General features: G+C 41.7%; 1 protein-coding gene across 1 annotated transcript in view; it reads right to left on the reverse strand.

The window, feature by feature from the left end:
* LOC306740095 (regulator of G-protein signaling 3-like) overlaps nucleotides 1-10625 on the reverse strand; it is a gene marked incomplete at its 5' end in the record, with an annotated part of 30974 nt that extends 20349 nt beyond the window's left edge. The window contains 2 exons of the mRNA XM_079222206.1: nucleotides 1864-1945; nucleotides 10572-10625. Of these exons, the coding sequence (XP_079078332.1) occupies nucleotides 1864-1945; nucleotides 10572-10625 (136 nt within the window). The remainder of the gene's footprint in view (nucleotides 1-1863; nucleotides 1946-10571) is intronic.
* Between the last annotated feature and the right edge of the window lie 12144 nt (nucleotides 10626-22769).

Here is a 22769-nt window from a genome sequence, read left to right on the forward strand (position 1 = left end):
TTTTCATATAGTGTTCATATAGTGTTCATATAGTGTTCATATTGTTCACATAGTGTTCATATTGTGTTCATAGAGTGTTCATAGTGTTCATATTGTGTTCATATGGTGTTCATATAGTGTTCATATTGTTCATATAGTGTTCTTATGGTGTTCATATATTGTTCATATAGTGTTCATATAGTGTTCATATTGTTCATATGGTGTTCATATTGTTCATATAGTGTTCATATAGTGTTCATATAGTGTTCATATTGTTCATATAGTGTTCATATAGTGTTCATATTGTTCATATGGTGTTCATATGGTTCATATAGTCTTCATAATGTGTTCATATTGTTCATATTGTGTTCATATAGTGTTCATATTGTTCATATATTGTTCATATAGTGTTCATTTTGTTCATATTGTGTTCATATTGTTCATATAGTGTTCATTTAGTGTTCATATTGTTCATATAGTGTCCATAGTGTTCATATGGTGTTCATATAGTGTTCAAATTGTTCATATGGTGTTCATATTGTTCATATAGTGTTAATTTAGTGTTCAAATTGTTCATATAGTGTTCATATTGTTCATATGGTGTTCATATAGTGTTCAAATTGTTCATATGGTGTTCATGTCGTTCATATAGTGTACATATTGTTCATATAGTGTTCATATGGTTCATATAGTGTTCATATTGTTCATATAGTGTTCATAGTGTTCATATTGTGGTCATATGGTGTTCATGTTGTTCATATAGTGTTCATAGTGTTCATATTGTGTTCATATTGTGTTCATATTGTGTTCATATGGTGTTCATATAGTGTTCATATTGTTCATATAGTGTTCATAGTGTTCATATAGTGTTCATATAGTGTTCATATGGTGTTCATGTAGTGTTCATTTTAGTGTTCATATAGTGTTCATAATGTGTTCATTTAGTGTTCATCGTGTTCATATAGTGTTCATATTGTTCATATGGTGTTCATATGGTGTTCATATAGTGTTCATATAGTGTTCATATTGTTCATATGGTGTTCATATGGTGTTCATATAGTGTTCATATAGTGTTCATATTGTTCATATAGTGTTCATATAGTGTTCATTGTGTTCATAAAGTGTTCATATTGTGTTCATATTGTGTTCATATTGTTCATATTGTGTTCATATGGTGTTCATATAGTGTTCATATTGTTCATATGGTATTCATAGTGTTCATATAGTGTTCATATAGTGTTCATATGGTGTTCATATAGTGTTCATTTTAGTGTTCATAGTGTTCATATAGTGTTCATAATGTGTTCATAGTGTTCATATTGTGTTCATATTGTGTTCATATAATGTTCATATTGTGTTCATAGTGTTCATAATGTGTTCATATTGTTCATATAGTGTTCCTATAGTGTTCATGTTGTGTTCATAGTGTTCATATAGTGTTCATATTGTTAATATAGTGTTCATATTGTTCATATAGGGTTCGTATGGTGTTCATATAGTGTTCATATTGTTCATATAGTGTTCATATGGTGTTCATATAGTGTTCATATTGTTCATATAGTGTTCATATTGTGTTCATAGTGTTCATATGGTATTCATGGTGTTCATAGTGTTCATGTAGTGTTCATGGTGTTCATAGTGTTCTTATGGTGTTCATATGGCGTTCATAGTGTTCATATGGTGTTCATAGTGTTCATATGGTATTCATAGTGTTCATATGGTGTTCATAGTGTTCATCTGGTGTTCATATGGTTTCTGATTCTGATATGGTGCCCATAGTGTTCATATGGTGTGCAGTGCTCATATAACGTGCATACATTGTTCTTAATGTGTATAATGTGTAGAGTATTTATAATGTTTAAATTGGCAGTGCGAGTTTCTCACCCGGGTCGACAGCTTGGACTTTAACTGGAGCGTCTGAGAAGATCGTGAATCCAAAACCATCTTTTCCTCGAACAACACTCACCTGGAGAAAACAGTGAGTACAGACTGTAAGCTAGATCTATAGGCTACCTGTATATTTACAAGACTGTGCACTTGTACTTGTACATACATTTACATGTACATATGCATACAGCCATTAGTCCTGTCTCCGCTGATACATAGTGAACACGATAAACCAGAACTATGGCGTAAACTCTTTACTGAAGGAGTTAACTTTTGTTTTTATTACTGTTTACATCATCAGCGAAGTTCATGATGTTCCTGCTCTCCAGAGGATGAATGACATTCCTGCTCTCCAGAGGATGAGTGGTGTTCCTGCTCTCCAGAGGATGAGTGGTGTTCCTGCTCTCCAGAGGACGAGTGGTGTTCCAGCTCTCCAGAGGATGAATGGTGTTCCTGCTCTCCAGAGGATGAATGGTGTTCCTGCTCTCCAGACGGTGAATGATGTTCCTACTCTCCAGAGGATGAACACTGTAGACCCAGTCTCTGTTACCATGACTAGCAGGAAAGGTTGCGTCCTCCTGAGAGTTTTCTCTCCACAAAGAAAGTGAAATGTCCTTGAGCTCAGACTGAAAGGCTGATATTAAATCCAGCAGGGAGGAGGTCTAAAGAGCACTGAGCCCCTCAGTGATGTCTACAGGTTCAGTCGGTTCACATGTCCTCAGAGACGGCTGACATTTAAACTCAGTGATGGATGTGAAACACACCTTCCACAAAGTGACCTCGCTGTGACATCATCACTGTCCTGGTTCTGGTTCAGAGTCCTGGTCCTGGTCCTGGTTCTGGTCCTGGTCCTGGTCCTGGTTCTGGTTCAGATTCCTGGTCCTGGTTCTGGTCCTGGTCCTGGTTCTGGTCCTGGTCCTGGTCCTGGTCCTGGTTCTGGTTCAGATTCCTGGTCCTGGTCCTGGTCCTGGTTCTGGTCCTGGTCCTTAGTTTCTACAGTTTTCTGCTTTGAGTCTTTGATTTACAGGAACGTTGAAAAGGAACAGCTCTGATGTTGTTCCTCTCCTTCAGTCAACAACGTGGGCATAAGAACACCTGCTGAGGAGGATCGGTGTAATGATGTCATGAGGCCCAAAACATCATAGATAATGATTATATTATTATTATTCTTTTTATTATTGTTTATTATATATATATATATATATATATATATATATATATATATATTGAGGCGACATCATCAACTTCTATAGTTTATGGCTGTAGCCTGAGAAGAGACCTGAAGGCAGAACTCAGGGAAAACAAACATACAGTTCAATTTTGTCTTTGAATAGCAGAGTGTTTGTGCAACCTGTTAAACACACACACACACACACACACACACACACACACACACACACACACACACTCACACACACTCTGATTCACACTCTCTCACACACACACACACACAGACACGCACACACATACATGCACATACTGTAACAGTTATCTACTGAGACTACTGACATCCTGTAACACAGTTATCTACTGAGACTACTGACATCCTGTAACAGCTATCTACTGAGACTACTGACATCCTGTAACAGTTATCTACTGAGACTACTGACATCCTGTAACATAGTTATCTACTGAGACTACTGACATCCTGTAACACCTATCTACTGAGACTACTGACATCCTGTAACAGCTATCTACTGAGACTACTGACATCCTGTAACACAGTCATCTACTGAGACTACTGACATCCTGTAACAGTTATCTACTGAGACTACTGACATCCTGTAACAGTTATCTACTGAGACTACTGACATCCTGTAACATAGTTATCTACTGAGACTACTGACATCCTGTAACACCTATCTACTGAGACTACTGACATCCTGTAACAGCTATCTACTGAGACTACTGACATCCTGTATCAGTTATCTACTGAGACTATTGATATCCTGTAACAGCTATCTACTGAGACTACTGACATCCTGTATCAGTTATCTACTGAGACTATTGATATCCTGTAACAGCTATCTACTGAGACTACTGACATCCTGTATCAGTTATCTACTGAGACTATTGATATCCTGTAACAGCTATCTACTGAGACTACTGACATCCTGTATCAGTTATCTACTGAGACTATTGATATCCTGTAACAGTCATCTACTGAGACTACTGACATCCTGTAACAGTTATCTACTGAGACTACTGACATCCTGTAACACAGTTATCTACTGAGACTATTGACATCCTGTAACACAGTTATCTACTGAGACTACTGACATCCTGTAACACAGCTATCTACTGAGACTACTGACATCCTGTAACACAGTCATCTACTGAGACTACTGACATCCTGTAACAGTTATCTACTGAGCCTACTGACATCTTGTAACAGTCATCTACTGAGACTACTGACATCCTGTAACACAGTTATCTACTGAGACTACTGACATCCTGTAACAGTTATCTACTGAGACTACTGACATCCTGTAACGCAGTCATCTACTGAGACTACTGACATCCTATAACAGTTATCTACTGAGACTACTGACATCCTGTAACACAGTCATCTACTGAGACTACTGACATCCTGTAACACAGTTATCTACTGAGACTACTGACATCCTGTAACACAGTCATCTACTGAGACTACTGACATCCTGTAACAGTTATCTACTGAGACTACTGACATACTGTAACAGTTATCTACTGAGACTACTGACATCCTGTAACACAGTCATCTACTGAGACTACTGACATCCTATAACAGTTATCTACTGAGACTACTGACATCCTGTAACACAGTCATCTACTGAGACTACTGACATCCTGTAACACAGTTATCTACTGAGACTACTGACATCCTGTAACAGTTATCTACTGAGACTACTGACATCCTGTAACACAGTTATCTACTGAGACTACTGACATCCTGTAACAATTATCTACTGAGACTACTGACATCCTGTAACACAGTCATCTACTGAGACTACTGACATCCTGTAACAGTTATCTACTGAGACTACTGACATCCTGTAACAGTTATCTCCTGAGACTACTGACATCCTGTAACACAGTCATCTACTGAGACTACTGACATCCTGTTACAGTTATCTACTGAGACTACTGACATCCTGTAACACAGTCATCTACTGAGACTACTGACATGCTGTAACACAGTTATCTACTGAGACTACTGACATCCTGTAACACAGTTATCTACTGAGACTACTGACATCCTGTAACACAGTTATCTACTGAGACTACTGACATCCTATAACACAGTTATCTACTGAGACTACTGACATCCTGTAACACAGTCATCTACTGAGACGACTGACATCCTGTAACAGTTATCTACTGAGACTACTGACATCCTGTAACACAGTTATCTACTGAGACTACTGACATCCTGTAACAGTTATCTACTGAGACTACTGACATCATGTAACACAGTTATCTACTGAGACTACTGACATCCTGTAACACAGTTATCTACTGAGACTACTGACATCCTGTAACAGCTATCTACTGAGACTACTGACATCCTATAACAGTTATCTACTGAGACTACTGACATCCTGTAACACAGTTATCTACTGAGACTACTGACATCATGTAACAGTTATCTACTGAGACTACTGACATCCTGTACCAGTTATCTACTGAGACTACTGACATCCTGTAACAGTTATCTACTGAGACTACTGACATCCTGTAACACAGTTATCTACTGAGACTACTGACATCCTGTAACACAGTTATCTACTGAGACTACTGACATGCTTTAACACAGTTATCTACTGAGACTACTGACATCCTGTAACACAGTTATCTACTGAGACTACTGACATCCTGTAACAGTTATCTACTGAGACTACTGACATCCTGTACCAGTTATCTACTGAGACTACTGACATCCTGTAACAGTTATCTACTGAGACTACTGACATCCTGTAACACAGTTATCTACTGAGACTACTGACATCCTGTAACACAGTTATCTACTGAGACTACTGACATCCTGTAACACAGTTATCTACTGAGACTACTGACATGCTGTAACACAGTTATCTACTGAGACTATTGACATCCTGTAACACAGCTATCTACTGAGACTACTGACATCCTGTAACACAGCTATCTACTGAGACTACTGACATCCTGTAACACAGATATCTACTGAGACTATTGATATCCTGTAACAGTTATCTACTGAGACTACTGACATCCTGTAACAGCTATCTACTGAGACTACTGACATCCTGTAACAGCTATCTACTGAGACTACTGACATCCTGTAACAGCTATCTACTGAGACTATTGATATCCTGTAACAGTTATCTACTGAGACTACTGACATCCTGTAACAGCTATCTACTGAGACTACTGACATCCTGTAACACAGTTATCTACTGAGACTACTGACATCCTGTAACAGTTATCTACTGAGACTACTGACATCCTGTAACAGCTATCTACTGAGACTACTGACATCCTGTAACACAGCTATCTACTGAGACTACTGACATCCTGTAACACAGTCATCTACTGAGACTACTGACATCCTGTAACAGCTATCTACTGAGACTACTGACATCCTGTAACACAGCTATCTACTGAGACTACTGACATCCTGTTACAGTTATCTACTGAGACTACTGACATCCTGTAACACAGTCATCTACTGAGACTACTGACATGCTGTAACACAGTTATCTACTGAGACTACTGACATCCTGTAACACAGTTATCTACTGAGACTACTGACATCCTGTAACACAGTTATCTACTGAGACTACTGACATCCTATAACACAGTTATCTACTGAGACTACTGACATCCTGTAACACAGTCATCTACTGAGACGACTGACATCCTGTAACAGTTATCTACTGAGACTACTGACATCCTGTAACACAGTTATCTACTGAGACTACTGACATCCTGTAACAGTTATCTACTGAGACTACTGACATCATGTAACACAGTTATCTACTGAGACTACTGACATCCTGTAACACAGTTATCTACTGAGACTACTGACATCCTGTAACAGCTATCTACTGAGACTACTGACATCCTATAACAGTTATCTACTGAGACTACTGACATCCTGTAACACAGTTATCTACTGAGACTACTGACATCATGTAACAGTTATCTACTGAGACTACTGACATCCTGTACCAGTTATCTACTGAGACTACTGACATCCTGTAACAGTTATCTACTGAGACTACTGACATCCTGTAACACAGTTATCTACTGAGACTACTGACATCCTGTAACACAGTTATCTACTGAGACTACTGACATGCTGTAACACAGTTATCTACTGAGACTATTGACATCCTGTAACACAGCTATCTACTGAGACTACTGACATCCTGTAACACAGCTATCTACTGAGACTACTGACATCCTGTAACACAGTTATCTACTGAGACTATTGATATCCTGTAACAGTTATCTACTGAGACTACTGACATCCTGTAACAGCTATCTACTGAGACTACTGACATCCTGTAACACAGTTATCTACTGAGACTACTGACATCCTGTAACAGTTATCTACTGAGACTACTGACATCCTGTACCAGTTATCTACTGAGACTATTGATATCCTGTAACACAGATATCTACTGAGACTATTGACATCCTGTAACACAGTTATCTACTGAGACTATTGATATCCTGTAACAGTTATCTACTGAGACTACTGACATCCTGTAACAGCTATCTACTGAGACTACTGACATCCTGTAACACAGCTATCTACTGAGACTACTGACATCCTGTAACACAGCTATCTACTGAGACTACTGACATCCTGTAACACAGCTATCTACTGAGACTACTGACATCCTGTAACACAGCTATCTACTGAGACTACTGACATGCTGTAACACAGTCATCTACTGAGACTACTGACATCCTGTAACACAGCTATCTACTGAGACTACTGACATCCTGTAACACAGCTATCTACTGAGACTACTGACATCCTGTAACACAGTTATCTACTGAGACTACTGACATCCTGTAACAGTTATCTACTGAGACTACTGACATCCTGTAACAGCTATCTACTGAGACTACTGACATCCTATAACAGTTATCTACTGAGACTACTGACATCCTGTAACAGTTATTTACTGAGACTACTGACATCCTGTACCAGTTATCTACTGAGACTACTGACATCCTGTAACACAGCTATCTACTGAGACTACTGACATCCTGTAACACAGTTATCTACTGAGACTACTGACATCCTGTATCACAGTTATCTACTGAGACTACTGACATCCTGTAACAGTTATCTACTGAGACTACTGACATCCTGTACCAGTTATCTACTGAGACTACTGACATCCTGTAACAGTTATCTACTGAGACTACTGACATCCTGTAACACAGTTATCTACTGAGACTACTGACATCCTGTAACACAGTTATCTACTGAGACTACTGACATCCTGTAACACAGTTATCTACTGAGACTACTGACATGCTGTAACACAGTTATCTACTGAGACTATTGACATCCTGTAACACAGCTATCTACTGAGACTACTGACATCCTGTAACACAGCTATCTACTGAGACTACTGACATCCTGTAACACAGTTATCTACTGAGACTATTGATATCCTGTAACAGTTATCTACTGAGACTACTGACATCCTGTAACAGCTATCTACTGAGACTACTGACATCCTGTAACACAGTTATCTACTGAGACTACTGACATCCTGTAACAGTTATCTACTGAGACTACTGACATCCTGTACCAGTTATCTACTGAGACTATTGATATCCTGTAACACAGATATCTACTGAGACTATTGACATCCTGTAACACAGTTATCTACTGAGACTATTGATATCCTGTAACAGTTATCTACTGAGACTACTGACATCCTGTAACAGCTATCTACTGAGACTACTGACATCCTGTAACACAGCTATCTACTGAGACTACTGACATCCTGTAACACAGCTATCTACTGAGACTACTGACATCCTGTAACACAGCTATCTACTGAGACTACTGACATCCTGTAACACAGCTATCTACTGAGACTACTGACATCCTGTAACACAGTCATCTACTGAGACTACTGACATCCTGTAACACAGCTATCTACTGAGACTACTGACATCCTGTAACACAGCTATCTACTGAGACTACTGACATCCTGTAACACAGTTATCTACTGAGACTACTGACATCCTGTAACAGTTATCTACTGAGACTACTGACATCCTGTAACAGCTATCTACTGAGACTACTGACATCCTATAACAGTTATCTACTGAGACTACTGACATCCTGTAACAGTTATTTACTGAGACTACTGACATCCTGTACCAGTTATCTACTGAGACTACTGACATCCTGTAACACAGCTATCTACTGAGACTACTGACATCCTGTAACACAGTTATCTACTGAGACTACTGACATCCTGTATCACAGTTATCTACTGAGACTACTGACATCCTATAACAGTTATCTACTGAGACTACTGACATCCTGTAACAGTTATTTACTGAGACTACTGACATCCTGTACCAGTTATCTACTGAGACTACTGACATCCTGTAACACAGCTATCTACTGAGACTACTGACATCCTGTAACATAGTCATCTACTGAGACTACTGACATCCTGTAACACAGTTATCTACTGAGACTACTGACATCCTGTAACATAGTCATCTACTGAGACTACTGACATCCTGTAACATAGTCATCTACTGAGACTACTGACATCCTGTAACAGTTATCTACTGAGACTACTGACATATTATTTTGATGAACTGGTGCTGCTTCACTTGCTTTGACTGTCATGAAAACAGAAGACATGCAGAATATTTGATTCATGTTGCAGCAGTGGAACGTTTCCAATAGAGTCAGCACACTGAGCACGGAGAGGAAATATGAAGCTGCTGAGAGACTTCTGCTGTTGGAAGGAGGGGCTTGTTCCTCACAGGGACCCTTACTACTGAACATGACAAAAGAAGGAGTGGCTTGTCCCTCACAGGGACCCTTACTACTGAACATGACAAAAGAAGGAGTGGCTTGTCCCTCACAGGGACCCTTACTACTAAACATGACAAAAGAAGGAGGGGCTTGTCCCTCACAGGGACCCTTACTACTGAACATGACAAAAGAAGGAGTGGCTTGTCCCTCACAGGGACCCTTACCACTGAACATGACAAAAGAAGGAGGGGCTTGTCCCTCACAGGGACCCTTACTACTGAACATGACAAAAGAAGGAGTGGCTTGTCCCTCACAGGGACCCTTACTACTGAACATGACAAAAGAAGGAGGGGCTTGTCCCTCACAGGGACCCTTACTACTGAACATGACAAAAGAAGGAGTGGCTTGTCCCTCACAGGGACCCTTACTACTGTTCAGAATGTTTCTTCTGGTACTGTTCAGAAAAAGAAACATTACTTTAAAATAAAAGCGTGCAATACACTAGTTTTTACTTAATTTTTTAATTTTGCGCATAATGCGATTAATCTGGGTTTATCGCAGAAAAATCATGAAATATAAAATATAAAAAATATATATTTTTAAATATATATATATATTTTTAAATATATATATAAAACACGTTTTCAAAGTTAAAGCGATATTTATATGAAACACGACGGGTTCAGGACTCGTTGTGGTCCAGGACTCAGACCTGAGGCAGATTCTGTCCGATGCAGACTCGACACAGTCGGTGGATCGTGTGCATGACAGCAGACCGGGTTGATGGTTCAAATCTTGCACGTCCACCCGTCCATCTCCAGAGCCTGATCCAGATCCAGGGTTCGATCCGGTCCGATACAAATCCAGAATAGTATAGACAGATCCAGGTCTAATCCAGGTCCAGATTTACAGAAAGTTTTCAACAAAACCAGCTCAGAGTTATCAATCCTGGTCCTACCCAAACTGGAGCAGTCAGGTCTGAACCAGGGGCTGATCTACAGAACGAGCACAGAACCAGGTCTGACCCAGGTCCAGATCTACAGGACCAGAACTAGATGTAACCCTGGTTGTATTCCAGGTTTAGAGTTCAGAGAATAAGAATCCGGACTCATCCAAATCCAGTTTTACAAAACGAGTCCAATCGAGCTTTGCAGGTCTGACCCGGGTCCAGCTGGTCCAGGTGAACCAGAATGTGAGCGTCTCAACAGTCTGCTGGATGTTGAGAGCAGAGTGTTCAGGAAGTGTCTTATCGCACGGATACACCCAGTGTTGTTTCCTGCTATTCTTCTGACTGATGGTTCTCACACACACACACACACACACACACACACACACACACACACACACACACACACACACACACACACACACTCTCCCCCTCTCCGTGTGAACAGTCAGGACCGACAGTTTTCTGCTCTGGACCCTCATGGTCTGCAGCTAGTTCCTCGCAGACCTGTAGACCGGGGCGGTCCCCCTGAGCTGTAGCTCGACCACTCATCCCCCTGAGCTACAGCTCAGGGGGATGAGTGGTCGTCCCGCAACCACAAGGTAGCCGGCTTGATCCCCAGTCCCCCCATAGCTCACATGTCAAAGTGTCCCTGAGCAAGACACCCAACCCCCAACTGCTCCCCAGGCGCCGCTCAGGGCTGCCCACTGCTCCCTATCCAGGGATGGGTCAAATGCAGAGAAGAATTTCCCCAAGGGGATTAATAAAGGATACTTTCTTCTTCTTCTTCTTTCTAGACCGGGTCCAGGTTCTGACCCTGTAAAGACCGGGTCCAGTTCCTCCCAGCTGCAGGCCAGCTGCAGGCCACTCCCAGCTGCAGGCTCCAAGTCCAGACTGAACATTAATATCTGACTGATCCACCATGGCAGAGCACTTTAATCAGAATCAGAATCAGAAACTGTTTATTTGCCAGGAATGTTTACACAAACAAGGAATTTTTCTAGGCGGGATTTAAGTCAGGATCACTTCTGGATCTTTACTCTTCTCTCAAAGAGGAGAACATTCCTCACACGAGGAGGCTCAGAAGATGTTGGTTCTCTTTGGATCTACCTACATGAGAACAAGCATTCTAGTGATGAAGTTCAACAGATCAGATCCTCTCAGCTGTCACATCTCCACCTCATTCAACCAGACTTCATGCTCTTGTTCAAACCAACACAGACTGGACTTTCCTCTGAGTAAGAACAACTGAACTGGAAAACATCAAAAGCACTTATTGCTTGTGTATAAAGTTAATCAATTGCTGGTCTTTAACATACATATTTAAGGTAAGGTTTAAATGTATCTTAAAAGCATATTTTCATAGCCTTATTGTAACATGTATTCTTTTCAGTGGCAGCTCAAAACCATGTAATTTATTTTTTGAATAAAGTAATAAGATTAATATTGAGTTAATTGAATTAAGTTCAGCCTATTGGTTCGGTCCTCCAGATCGGTCCCAATGTCTCATGTGGCCCCTTGGGAACATGAATTGCCCACCCCTGTACTAACCGTCCTCCTGAGAGACCAATCTGAGCTCTAGACTAGGACACTGAGGACATCAAGTCTCGGTCCTTGCTGGTTGAGGGTTCAGGACCAGGTCTGGGTTCAGTTCAGGACCAGTTGTTCAGGTTTTCTGGGTTATGGTTATTACGCAGTAAACATGCAGAAGAAGCTTCCCTCTATAATTCATCACATGTGAATCTTTGATGAGTCTTTAAAGAAAAACACAGTGTTCTGTTTCTGATCACAACATCTCTGTTGTCAACATCTGAGCTCCAAAATGCACAACAACTGGTTCACACAGAATAATGTTGCTCTCTAGCGCCACATAGCGGACACAGGAAGTGGTACAAAATCCAAAAGAATCTTAGCGTCTTCATTAATAAATACTTTCTCCTCAGCAGCTAATATCCACAAAATAAAGATGTAAGAATGAGATACACCTGCTTGGGTTCAAAGATACACCTGGATGGATTCAGAGATACTACTGGATGGATTCAGAGATACTACTGGATGGATTCAGAGATACTACTGCATAGATTCAGAGATACTACTGGATGGATTCAGAGATACTACTGCATGGATTCAGAGATACTACTGGATGGATTCAAAGATACTACAGCATGGATTCAGAGACACACCTGCATCTCTTAACGTTCTGCCGTCCCGCGGGCGTCCTTTATGTACATTCTATTGTTCACTGTGCCTCTGTTTATAGTTCGGTACGAGTTCGGTACGAGTTTCTGGAAACCGACGATTCTTGTGATTCCAGCTGTGCAATATGTTTCAAGATCAGACCACCACAGCAGCTACAAACAACTCTTTTGTCAGACAACAAGAAACAAACAAACGACAGCAAAAGCGAGGCAACTCACCAATGACGCCTCATATTGATCCATAAATCCATAACATTCCAACAACAACGGCGTTGTGACGTCGTAAAGGTCCAATAAAAAAAGATCCCATAAAAGATTTAGTCCAAAACACGTGATTACATCCATAAATATCCACGAACTGGCGTTGCATCATTTCATATCAGCTGGAAGATATGAAAAACTAACTTTTTGTTTTTAGGAGCAAAGCAAGTTTGCATGAGAGCACAGTGGAAAACGGCACATCAAACTAACCACTGAAATCCAACCTTTATAATGAAATGTCACTTGAACAATAGGAGCTTCATGTCCTGACTGACAGGCTACATTACCCAACCAGAAGCTACGTTGAAAAACAGAGTCAACCCCTGTCTCCTTACGTGGATCAAGCCTGTCACGTCGTACAGCTCAGATGACAGGCCAATGAAATTGCCTAAACAACGGGTCCAATCAAGAGGGGGTGGGGATGATCCCAACAGCCTTCAGTTTGATGAGAAGAGACTTCTGCTGACTGAGACTCAGTTTGGCATTAAATGCATTTATACTTCATTTTCTCTGTGTCAGCAATACTGGTAGTAAATATGAATAGTACCTCTATAAGTTTGCAAGACTATAAGCCTTTTTAATAGGTATACAGTTTATATATCATGAATATTTTTTCAAATATTTTTTCAAAATGGAAAAACACCTAGACATTTCATTAGAAAAACATGTGTTTGTGATATTGTTATCTGCTTTTTACTTAGACTAGATATATATATATATATATATATATATATATATATATATATATATATATATATATATATATATATATATATATATATATGGGTATACCTGGATAGGCGTTTTTCAGCAAATTTTACAGGAACGCTAAGAGGTTAAGAAGCTAAGTTAAGTACTGAAAGTAAATGTAAAATCAAAGGTCGATCAGTGACGCTAGCATTAGTAAACCCACCTATTTTTAGACCCTTTCCTAGAAAATGTCATACCCAAACAAAAGAGAATGTATCTCTGCAACCACTAGGGCTATTTGAATAATGTTGGTGCTATAATAAAAGGTACACATGTGAGATGTTATTCAGGTGTGTAAATATCAGCCTATATGTTACTGGTTAAGAGTAAATGAAGATGACACACAGAAAAAAATGAAAAGGTTTCAGGTCCGCCTATAAAAAAATCACTTTCAGGATGATTATTTCTTTGAATTGATGCAGCGGTAAGGTCCAACTCTTACCCAAATCATAGCACAATATGTGAACATTATCTAACCCAAATCATAGCACAATATGTGAACATTCTCTAACCCAAATCATAGCTCAATATGTGAACATTCTTTAACCCAAATCATAACACAATATGTGAACATTCTCTAACCCAAATCATAGCTCAATATGTGAACATTCTCTAACCCAAATCATAACACAATATGTGAACATTCTCTAACCCAAATCATAGCTCAATATGTGAACATTCTCTAACCCAAATCATAACAATATGTGAACATTCTCTAACCCAAATCATAACACAATATGTGAACATTCTCTAACCCAAATCATAGCACAATATGTGAACATTCTCTAACCCAAATCATAACACAATATGTGAACATTCTCTCTTCAAAGGTTGAGTTTCATAAAGTGAAGCAGAACAAAGTTAGAGAGCGTTTAGTACAGAGAAGATTCAGGCGAGGACTCCAACATTTGCATTTGCTCACATTTGTGACATTTTAATGTTTTCATGTACCAAACCATATATTTCACTTGTATATTACTTATGGTGTTCAATACATCCAAATACAGCAGTTTGGGGCATTTTTTCCAAAAATAAGCTATGATTTACAGTTTTATATAACAATCGCTCACTCTGAAGGTACCTGTGAAGGGGTATGTGAAGGTACCTGTGAAGGGGTATGTGAAGGTACCTGTGAAGGGGTATATGAAGGTACCTGTGAAGGGGTATGTGAAGGTACCTGTGAAGGGGTATGTGAAGGTACCTGTGAAGGGTTATGTGAAGGTACCTGTGAAGGGATATGTGAAGGTACCTGTGAAGGGGTATGTGTGGCAGTGGTAGACTCACCGGTAGTTGCTGGATGCTGCTGCTTCTTCGGGTTGCCTGACACCGGTTGGTGTCGACACACAGTGTGGAGACGTAGCGGCTGCAGGTGGGGTTGGTGGGGTCCAGGCCGTGGTTTGTCAGCACTTTGAGTCCAGCGGTGGTGGGGATGCGGTTCAGGTTCGTATCTGAGGTGGAGTTCGAAGTCCTCCTGAGGTCTGCTGCGAGCAAATAACCAGCATCATCATTATCTGCTGTGTCGTCCCACGACCAGGCAGTGGTCTTCCAGAACATCCTGCCTGTTCTCAGACCAGGACAGGACAGACCAGGAGAGAACAGACCAGGTCAGACCAGGACAGACCAGATCAAGAGAGACCAGTACAGACCAGACCAGGACAGACCAGACCAAGAGAGATCGGGAATGACCAGTACAGACCAGACCAGGACAGACCAGGAGAGATCAGACCAAGAGAGATCAAGACAGACCAGGAGAGACCAGAACAGACCAGACCAGTAGAGACCAGGACAGACCAGACCAGTAGAGACCAGGACAGACCAGGACAGACCAGACCAGTAGAGACCAGGACAGACCAGGACAGACCAGACCAGTAGAGACCAGGACAGACCAGGACAGACCAGACCAGTAGAGACCAGGACAGACCAGGACAGACCAGACCAGTTCAGACCAGACCAGGACAGACCAGACCAGTAGAGATCAGGACAGACCAGGACAGACCAGACCAGTACAGACCAGACCAAGAGAGATCGGGACAGACCAGGAGAGACTAGACCAGGACAGGTAGTCTTGTGTCACAGTTCAACCTGCAGCTGGTGACTACAAGCTGAGATAAAAGCTGAATCTGAACCAACAACGAGCAGATCTTTAAACAGAACGTGCTTTTCTTTCAAAAAGCCTGTTTCATCTCAACTGCTGGCTAAAAACAGTCAAACTGAAAGAGTTAGACAAAAAATATCAAAGTCAGACTCCATGACACGCCGTGTGAAGTTCAATAAAGAAATGCTGCATCTCCTGATGATACTACTGAGAGTACTACTGATACTACTGAGAGTACTACTGACTAATGATACTATGAGTGCTGCTCTGTCTCTCCTCCGGTGGAACGAGAGTCACATCTCAGTGAGAGAGGGGAGGGGTTTCCACTTAGATAGGAGGAGGGTGGGGTGAGGGGGGTCACATCGTTACCGGGCAGCTTCTCATCACCATGGTAATCACGTGGACCCCCGGGGAGAGGGAGAGAGAGCAGGAGTCAGATTTAATGTATTTATGTGTGTGTGTGTGTGTGTGTGTGTGTGTGTGTGTGGGTGTGTGTGTGTGTGTGTGTGTGTCATGTAGATACACACACACACACATACATATAGGCTGACCTTCCTTCAGTCTTTTTGGATGGTGAGAATTCTCTTGACAAGTCGTTTGATATCGCTCAAAAGTTTAATGAATTCTTTGTAAACATTGGTCAGGATTTAGCGAACAATATTCCAGCTTGTCATAGGAATCCACTGGATTTTATTCCAACAAATGTCCTTATTATCTCTCATTTTATGCGTCCAGATATGCAAGAAATAAGTGATATAATTGATGATCTCAGAACATCTTCGGCTGGCCATGACAACGTTTGAGCATTTCTTGTCCAACAGGTGAAACAGTCAATACTGCAGCCGCTTGTTCACCTTCACCTGGTCTCTGAACACAGGGTTGTGCTAGAAGATTTAAAAATTGCAAAAAATTTTCCTTTGTTTAAAGCGGAAAACCCATGTTGTTTCAACAACTATAGACCCATATCTATATTGCCTTGTTTTTCAAAAATACTAGAAAAGAATTCTTTACAAACACCAGTGATTTCCATAAAAATCATTCAACATGTATGGCTTTACTTTATCTTATTGATTAAGTTATCTCTGCACTTGATAATAATGAATTTATTTGTAGTATTTTCATAGACCTTTCCAAAGCCTTCGACACAGTAAACCATAACATTCTATTGGAAAAGCTGCATAAATATGGATTTCATGACATTGCATACAAATGGTTCAAAGTGACGTCGCCAACAGAAGACAGTTTGTTTGTGTTGAAGGTTGTTACTCAAACAAAGCTGGACTAGTGTGTGGGGTTCCACAGGGGTCCATTCTTGGTCAATTATTATTCATACTTTATATTAATGATTTGTCCAATGGGCCAAAAAGTCTTTTTCCGATAATGTTTGCAGACGACACGACGCTAGTTCTCTCATTCACATTTAAATTCTCTGATTATGAAGCTAATGCTGGTTTAGCCGCCTATGCTACATGGTTTAAATTAAATAAGATATCTTTGAATATCAAACAATCTAATTTTATTATTTTCAGTGGTAAAAAATCTTACTCGACGGATTTAATTAAAATTAGAATTGAATCTCTTGAGATGCCTCAAGTGTCATCTACAACATTTTTGGGAATTATCATTGAAAGTTTAAGTTGGAGTAAACATATTGACTGTTGGTAGAAACATAAACAAATCCATTGTAATCACAAGGAGGGTTAGACATCCTGTCTCCTTATTCTTTATTACATGTAATTATCCTTATCTCTCATATCGCAATATAGTTTGGGTACTTTGTACTTTTCCTACTTCTCTGAAAACATGTTGGTTCTCCAGAATCGCTTTGTTAGGATTCAACACGATGACATCACACATCTCAGTGCTCCTTTATTTCACAAACTGCAGATTCTTACTATTTATAACATTCATATTTCTTTAACTTGCATTTTAGGTGAAGGAAATATTCCTGATCATTTTAAGACCTTCAAAGTCTCTTCAGATTCATTCTCACTCAACTCGTCTTCTCATCTTCATCCTAAACTACTGACTAGAGGTCAACTCTCTTTTAAATTTAGGGGAACCAAGTTATGGAACACACACACACACACACACACACACACACACACACACACACACACACACACAAACACGCACACACACACAAACACAGACTTGACATAATTACATTATTTTTCTTTCTCTTCTTTCTTTCTTTTGTTGTCTATCTTATGCATATTTCAATATATGTTTGTAATCTTGTAACATTTTAAATATTATATAGGTGGAGGCTTCATAAACCCAGTTGGCTTTTTGTCTCTTCCTGCACTGTGATATTATTTTTCTGTTATGTCCAGTCCTCCTCAGCAGACCAGTCCTCCTCATCCTCTCAGCAGACCAGTCCTCCTCATCCTCTCAGCAGACCAGTCCTCCTCATCCTCTCAGCAGACCAGTCCTCCTCATCCTCCTCAGCAGACCAGTCCTCCTCATCCTCTCAGCAGACCAGTCCTCCTCATCCTCTCAGCAGACCAGTCCTCCTCATCCTCTCAGCAGACCAGTCCTCCTCATCCTCTCAGCAGCACACAGGCAGCATCAGTCCACGGCAGGCCCAAACCGTACAGCAGTCTTTGAGCCATCTGCAGTCTGAAGGCTTTGGTGCGTGAAGCGATGAGACCAGGTCCTGCCCTCCTGGACCGGCAGGTGCAGCACCGCAGCTCTCAGCCAGTGAAGCCCGGACCAGAAGGAGTCTATTCTGCTTCATGATAACTGCAATGACCACTTTCCTCTCCTGGTCACTCCCACCATTCATATTTAAAGAACTGACCCTCACCTTGTGCATTGGAAAATTGAAAAGAGCAGTGACAGAGATAACCAACAGCAACAGACAAACTAAGTGCAGCACATCCATGACAATGTTAGTTAAATATTCTTAACCTTTTGGAACCTGTATTCCTCGTCATTAGCTTCCTGCAAGTCGTCAGGTGTTTTCTTGGACGGAAACGTTTCTTCACATCACTTCTCCTACTCTTCATCTCTTCCTCTTCTGGGCACTGCCTCCTACAGCTCCACCACAGGGCCAATCAGAGGACAGCTCCACCACAGGGCCTATCAGAGGACAGGGCCAATCAGAGGACAGCTCCACCACAGGGCCTATCAGAGGACAGGGCCTATCAGAGGGCCTATCAGAGGACAGGGCCTATCAGAGGACAGCTCCACCACAGGGCCTATCAGAGGACAGCAGGTGTTAAGAAACAGGAAGTTAAGCTGCAGCTCGTCAGACTGATTGAAGCTAACGAGGAGGATTAACAGATTAACACACACTCTCTGACACAGACAAACTCTCACACACACACACACACACACACACACACACTTACACAACCCCCCCGCCCCCTACACACACACACAGACAGACAGACAGACAGACAGACAGACAGACAAACTCACACAGTCTTCTAACTAACCAGCAGTCTGATTAGCAGTACAAAGGTCTAACTCTCTCTCCAGTACCTGATCAGAACCTTCCTGCTACTCAGTAGATACTGACGGAGAAGTACAAGTACAACGTTTATAACATGAAGTACAACGTTTATAACATGAAGTACAACATTTATAACATGAAGTACAACGTTTATAACATGAAGTACAACATTTATAACATGAAGTACAAGTACAACGTTTATAACATGAAGTACAACGTTTATAACATGAAGTACAACATTTATAACATGAAGTACAACGTTTATAACATGAAGTACAAGTACAACGTGTATAACATCAAGTACAAGTACAACGTTTATAACATGAAGTACAAGTACAACGTGTATAACATGAAGTACAAGTACAACGTTTATAGCATGAAGTACAACATTTATAACATGAAGTACAACGTTTATAACATGAAGTACAATTACAACGTGTATAACATGAAGTACAAGTACAACGTTTATAACATGAAGTACAACATTTATAACATGAAGTACAACGTTTATAACATGAAGTACAACGTTTATAACATGAAGTACAACATTTATAACATGAAGTACAACGTTTATAACATGAAGTACAACATGTATAACATGAAGTACAACATTTATAACATGAAGTACAACGTTTATAACATGAAGTACAAGTACAACGTTTATAACATGAAGTACAACGTTTATAACATGAAGTACAACGTTTATAACATGAAGTACAACATTTATAACATGAAGTACAACGTTTATAACATGAAGTACAACATTTATAACATGAAGTACAAGTACAACGTTTATAACATGAAGTACAACGTTTATAACATGAAGTACAACGTTTATAACATGTTGAGTTCAGGAGCCAAGCTGCTGTAAACTGATCAGATTTCTCTCTCTCGCTCTGTTTCTGGTGCATGCTGGGAGTGAGCCTGTGTGAGTGAGTCACTGAGTGAATGGTTATTTTGATTTATTTATTTTTCCCCTTAGATATACATATTCATTTAATGTGGTTTATTGGGTGGTTTTCGCCTTAGTTTCGTTGTGTTTTTGGGTAGTTTGGGCTTTTCTTTGGGTGTTCCTGTTCTCCTGCCGGCGTCTCGCCAGTCGGCGTCTCCAGACGCCATGGTGAATGGAGACACTTTGTCCCACCTCACGAGGAAGCACGGCATTAAGATCGCCGTGGACCACGCGTGCAGCGTGGAGGACATCGGGCTGGCGGTGGGGGAGAAGGTCGGGACACAGCAGCATTAAGTCGAGCTCAACCTCCGCTTCCACGTTAAGGTAGATGATTACGAATACGTGATTTTTGCAACATCGTCGGCGATGAAATGTTTTGGTTGCGGTGAGGAGGGACACACCGTGAGAGCCTGTCCGAGGCGCGGGGACCCGGCTCCGCCTGGCAAGGGTGGGGCGGGCGGCGTTGCGGCCGGTGGGTCTCCTGCTGGGGACGCTGGCGCGGCGTCTGGGGGGGCCGTCGCCGCAGCTGCGTCTGTGGCTGGTGACGCTGTGTCTGTGCGGCCTGTTCCGGCGCCGCGGCTCTGTCCGGGATGCTCTATGCGCTCTCCCTGGAGCCCCTCCTCATCAAGATACGCTCTAGCCTGCAAAGGCTGTTTTTACCTGGTTTTAGTAGGAACATGATTTTATCGGCCTATGCTGACAATATTGTTGTTTTTATTAAGGACCAGCGGGATGCAGACCTTTTAATTAACATTGTGGCGAGTTTTAGCAGGACATCGGCAGCGAGGGTGAACTGGAAGAAAAGTGAAGCCCTCGCTGTCGGTGAATGGCGTGACGGCCTCCCAGTTCTTCCCCAGAACTAGTGTGGCGAAAAGATGGGTTCAAGTACCTGGGGATACATCTCGGACAGGAGAGCGTAGTCCAGAAGAACTGGGAGGGCGTCACAGAGAAGATTGAGGGAAAGCTTTCCAAGTGGAAGTGGCTGCTCCCTCAGATGTCTTTTAAAGGTAGAGTACTGGTTTTAAACAATTTTATAGCATCCCAGCTGTGGCACCGCTTAACCTGCCTAGACCCTCCCTCAGGCTTTCTAGCCCACATACAAAGGAAGATGGTGGATTTCTTTTGGGAGGGTCTACACTGGGTGCCACAAGGGGTGCTGTTTTTAGCCAGAGAGGAGGGGGGACAGGGCCTTGTCCACCTGGCCAGCCGGACGGCCACTTTTAGACTCCAGTTTATACAGAAGTATCTCACAAGTCCGGAAGGTTTAGTGTGGAGAGATGTGGCTAGCTGCATTCTCAGGCGTACAAATAGCCTGGGACTGGATACTGCTCTGTTTTTGATCGATTCTAGTGTTTAAAAGTTAAGTGGGCTGCCTCCGTTTTATCAGGGTGTTTTTAAGTGTTGGGCCCTTTTTACTCATAAAAGGTGCCCACAGTCTAACTCTCTGTACTGGTTGCTGAGAGAGCCATTGATCTACAGAGCCAAACTGGACATTAGTTGCAGTACCACCCCTGGCTGACGGGAGCGCTGCTGAAGTCACGAGCCTTGTGCCTGCAGCAGCTGGTGGACGCAGTGGGGCCGACGCTGAGCGATGCCCCGGCCCTGGGCTCTCTGCTGGGTCTGCACTCTGTCCGGGTGGCGAGGAGGCTCCTGGAGCTGTGGAGACAGAGGCTGACCTGGAAGGAGAGGAGCCTCCTCAGAAACTACAGCCAAGGAGAAGTCGAGCCGGACCCTGCAGACCCTTTCCCTGAGATCTCCCTGAGCCCGGGGCTAGGGGAGCTCACCGGCCCCCTGCTTGCTACGACACGCCCAGAAGATTTGACTCTGCACAGAGCAAGAAGACTCTGTATTTTAACTGTGTGAAAGGATTAAACAGGTCTGGGCTGTGCAACCGGCGCCCCACTGTGTGGTCAGACAGACTGGGACAAAATGGACCTGGCCCACAGTGGAAGATTTTATACAAACCTCCCCTGAAGAAACGGACTGCCGACCTCCAGTGGAGGATTTTACACGGTGCTGTCGCTTCAAATGCTTTTATCTCTGTTATTAACCCTTCTGTTTTGAGCCAGTGCCCCTTCTGCGACCTCCGGGAGACTATCTACCATGTTTTTACTTAGTGCAAGAGACTTGCGAGTTTCTTCACTCTTTTAACATTGGTTTTTAGTCTTTTTAATGTGGTTTTTACTGAAAAGGTTTTTATCATGGGAGCTGCCTACAAGAAGATAGAAAAAGAAAAGTGGCAGCTCCT

This window comes from Taurulus bubalis (assembly GCF_910589615.1).
Source record: "Taurulus bubalis genome assembly, chromosome: 8".
In the NCBI taxonomy this organism is placed as follows: Eukaryota; Metazoa; Chordata; class Actinopteri; order Perciformes; family Cottidae; genus Taurulus; species Taurulus bubalis.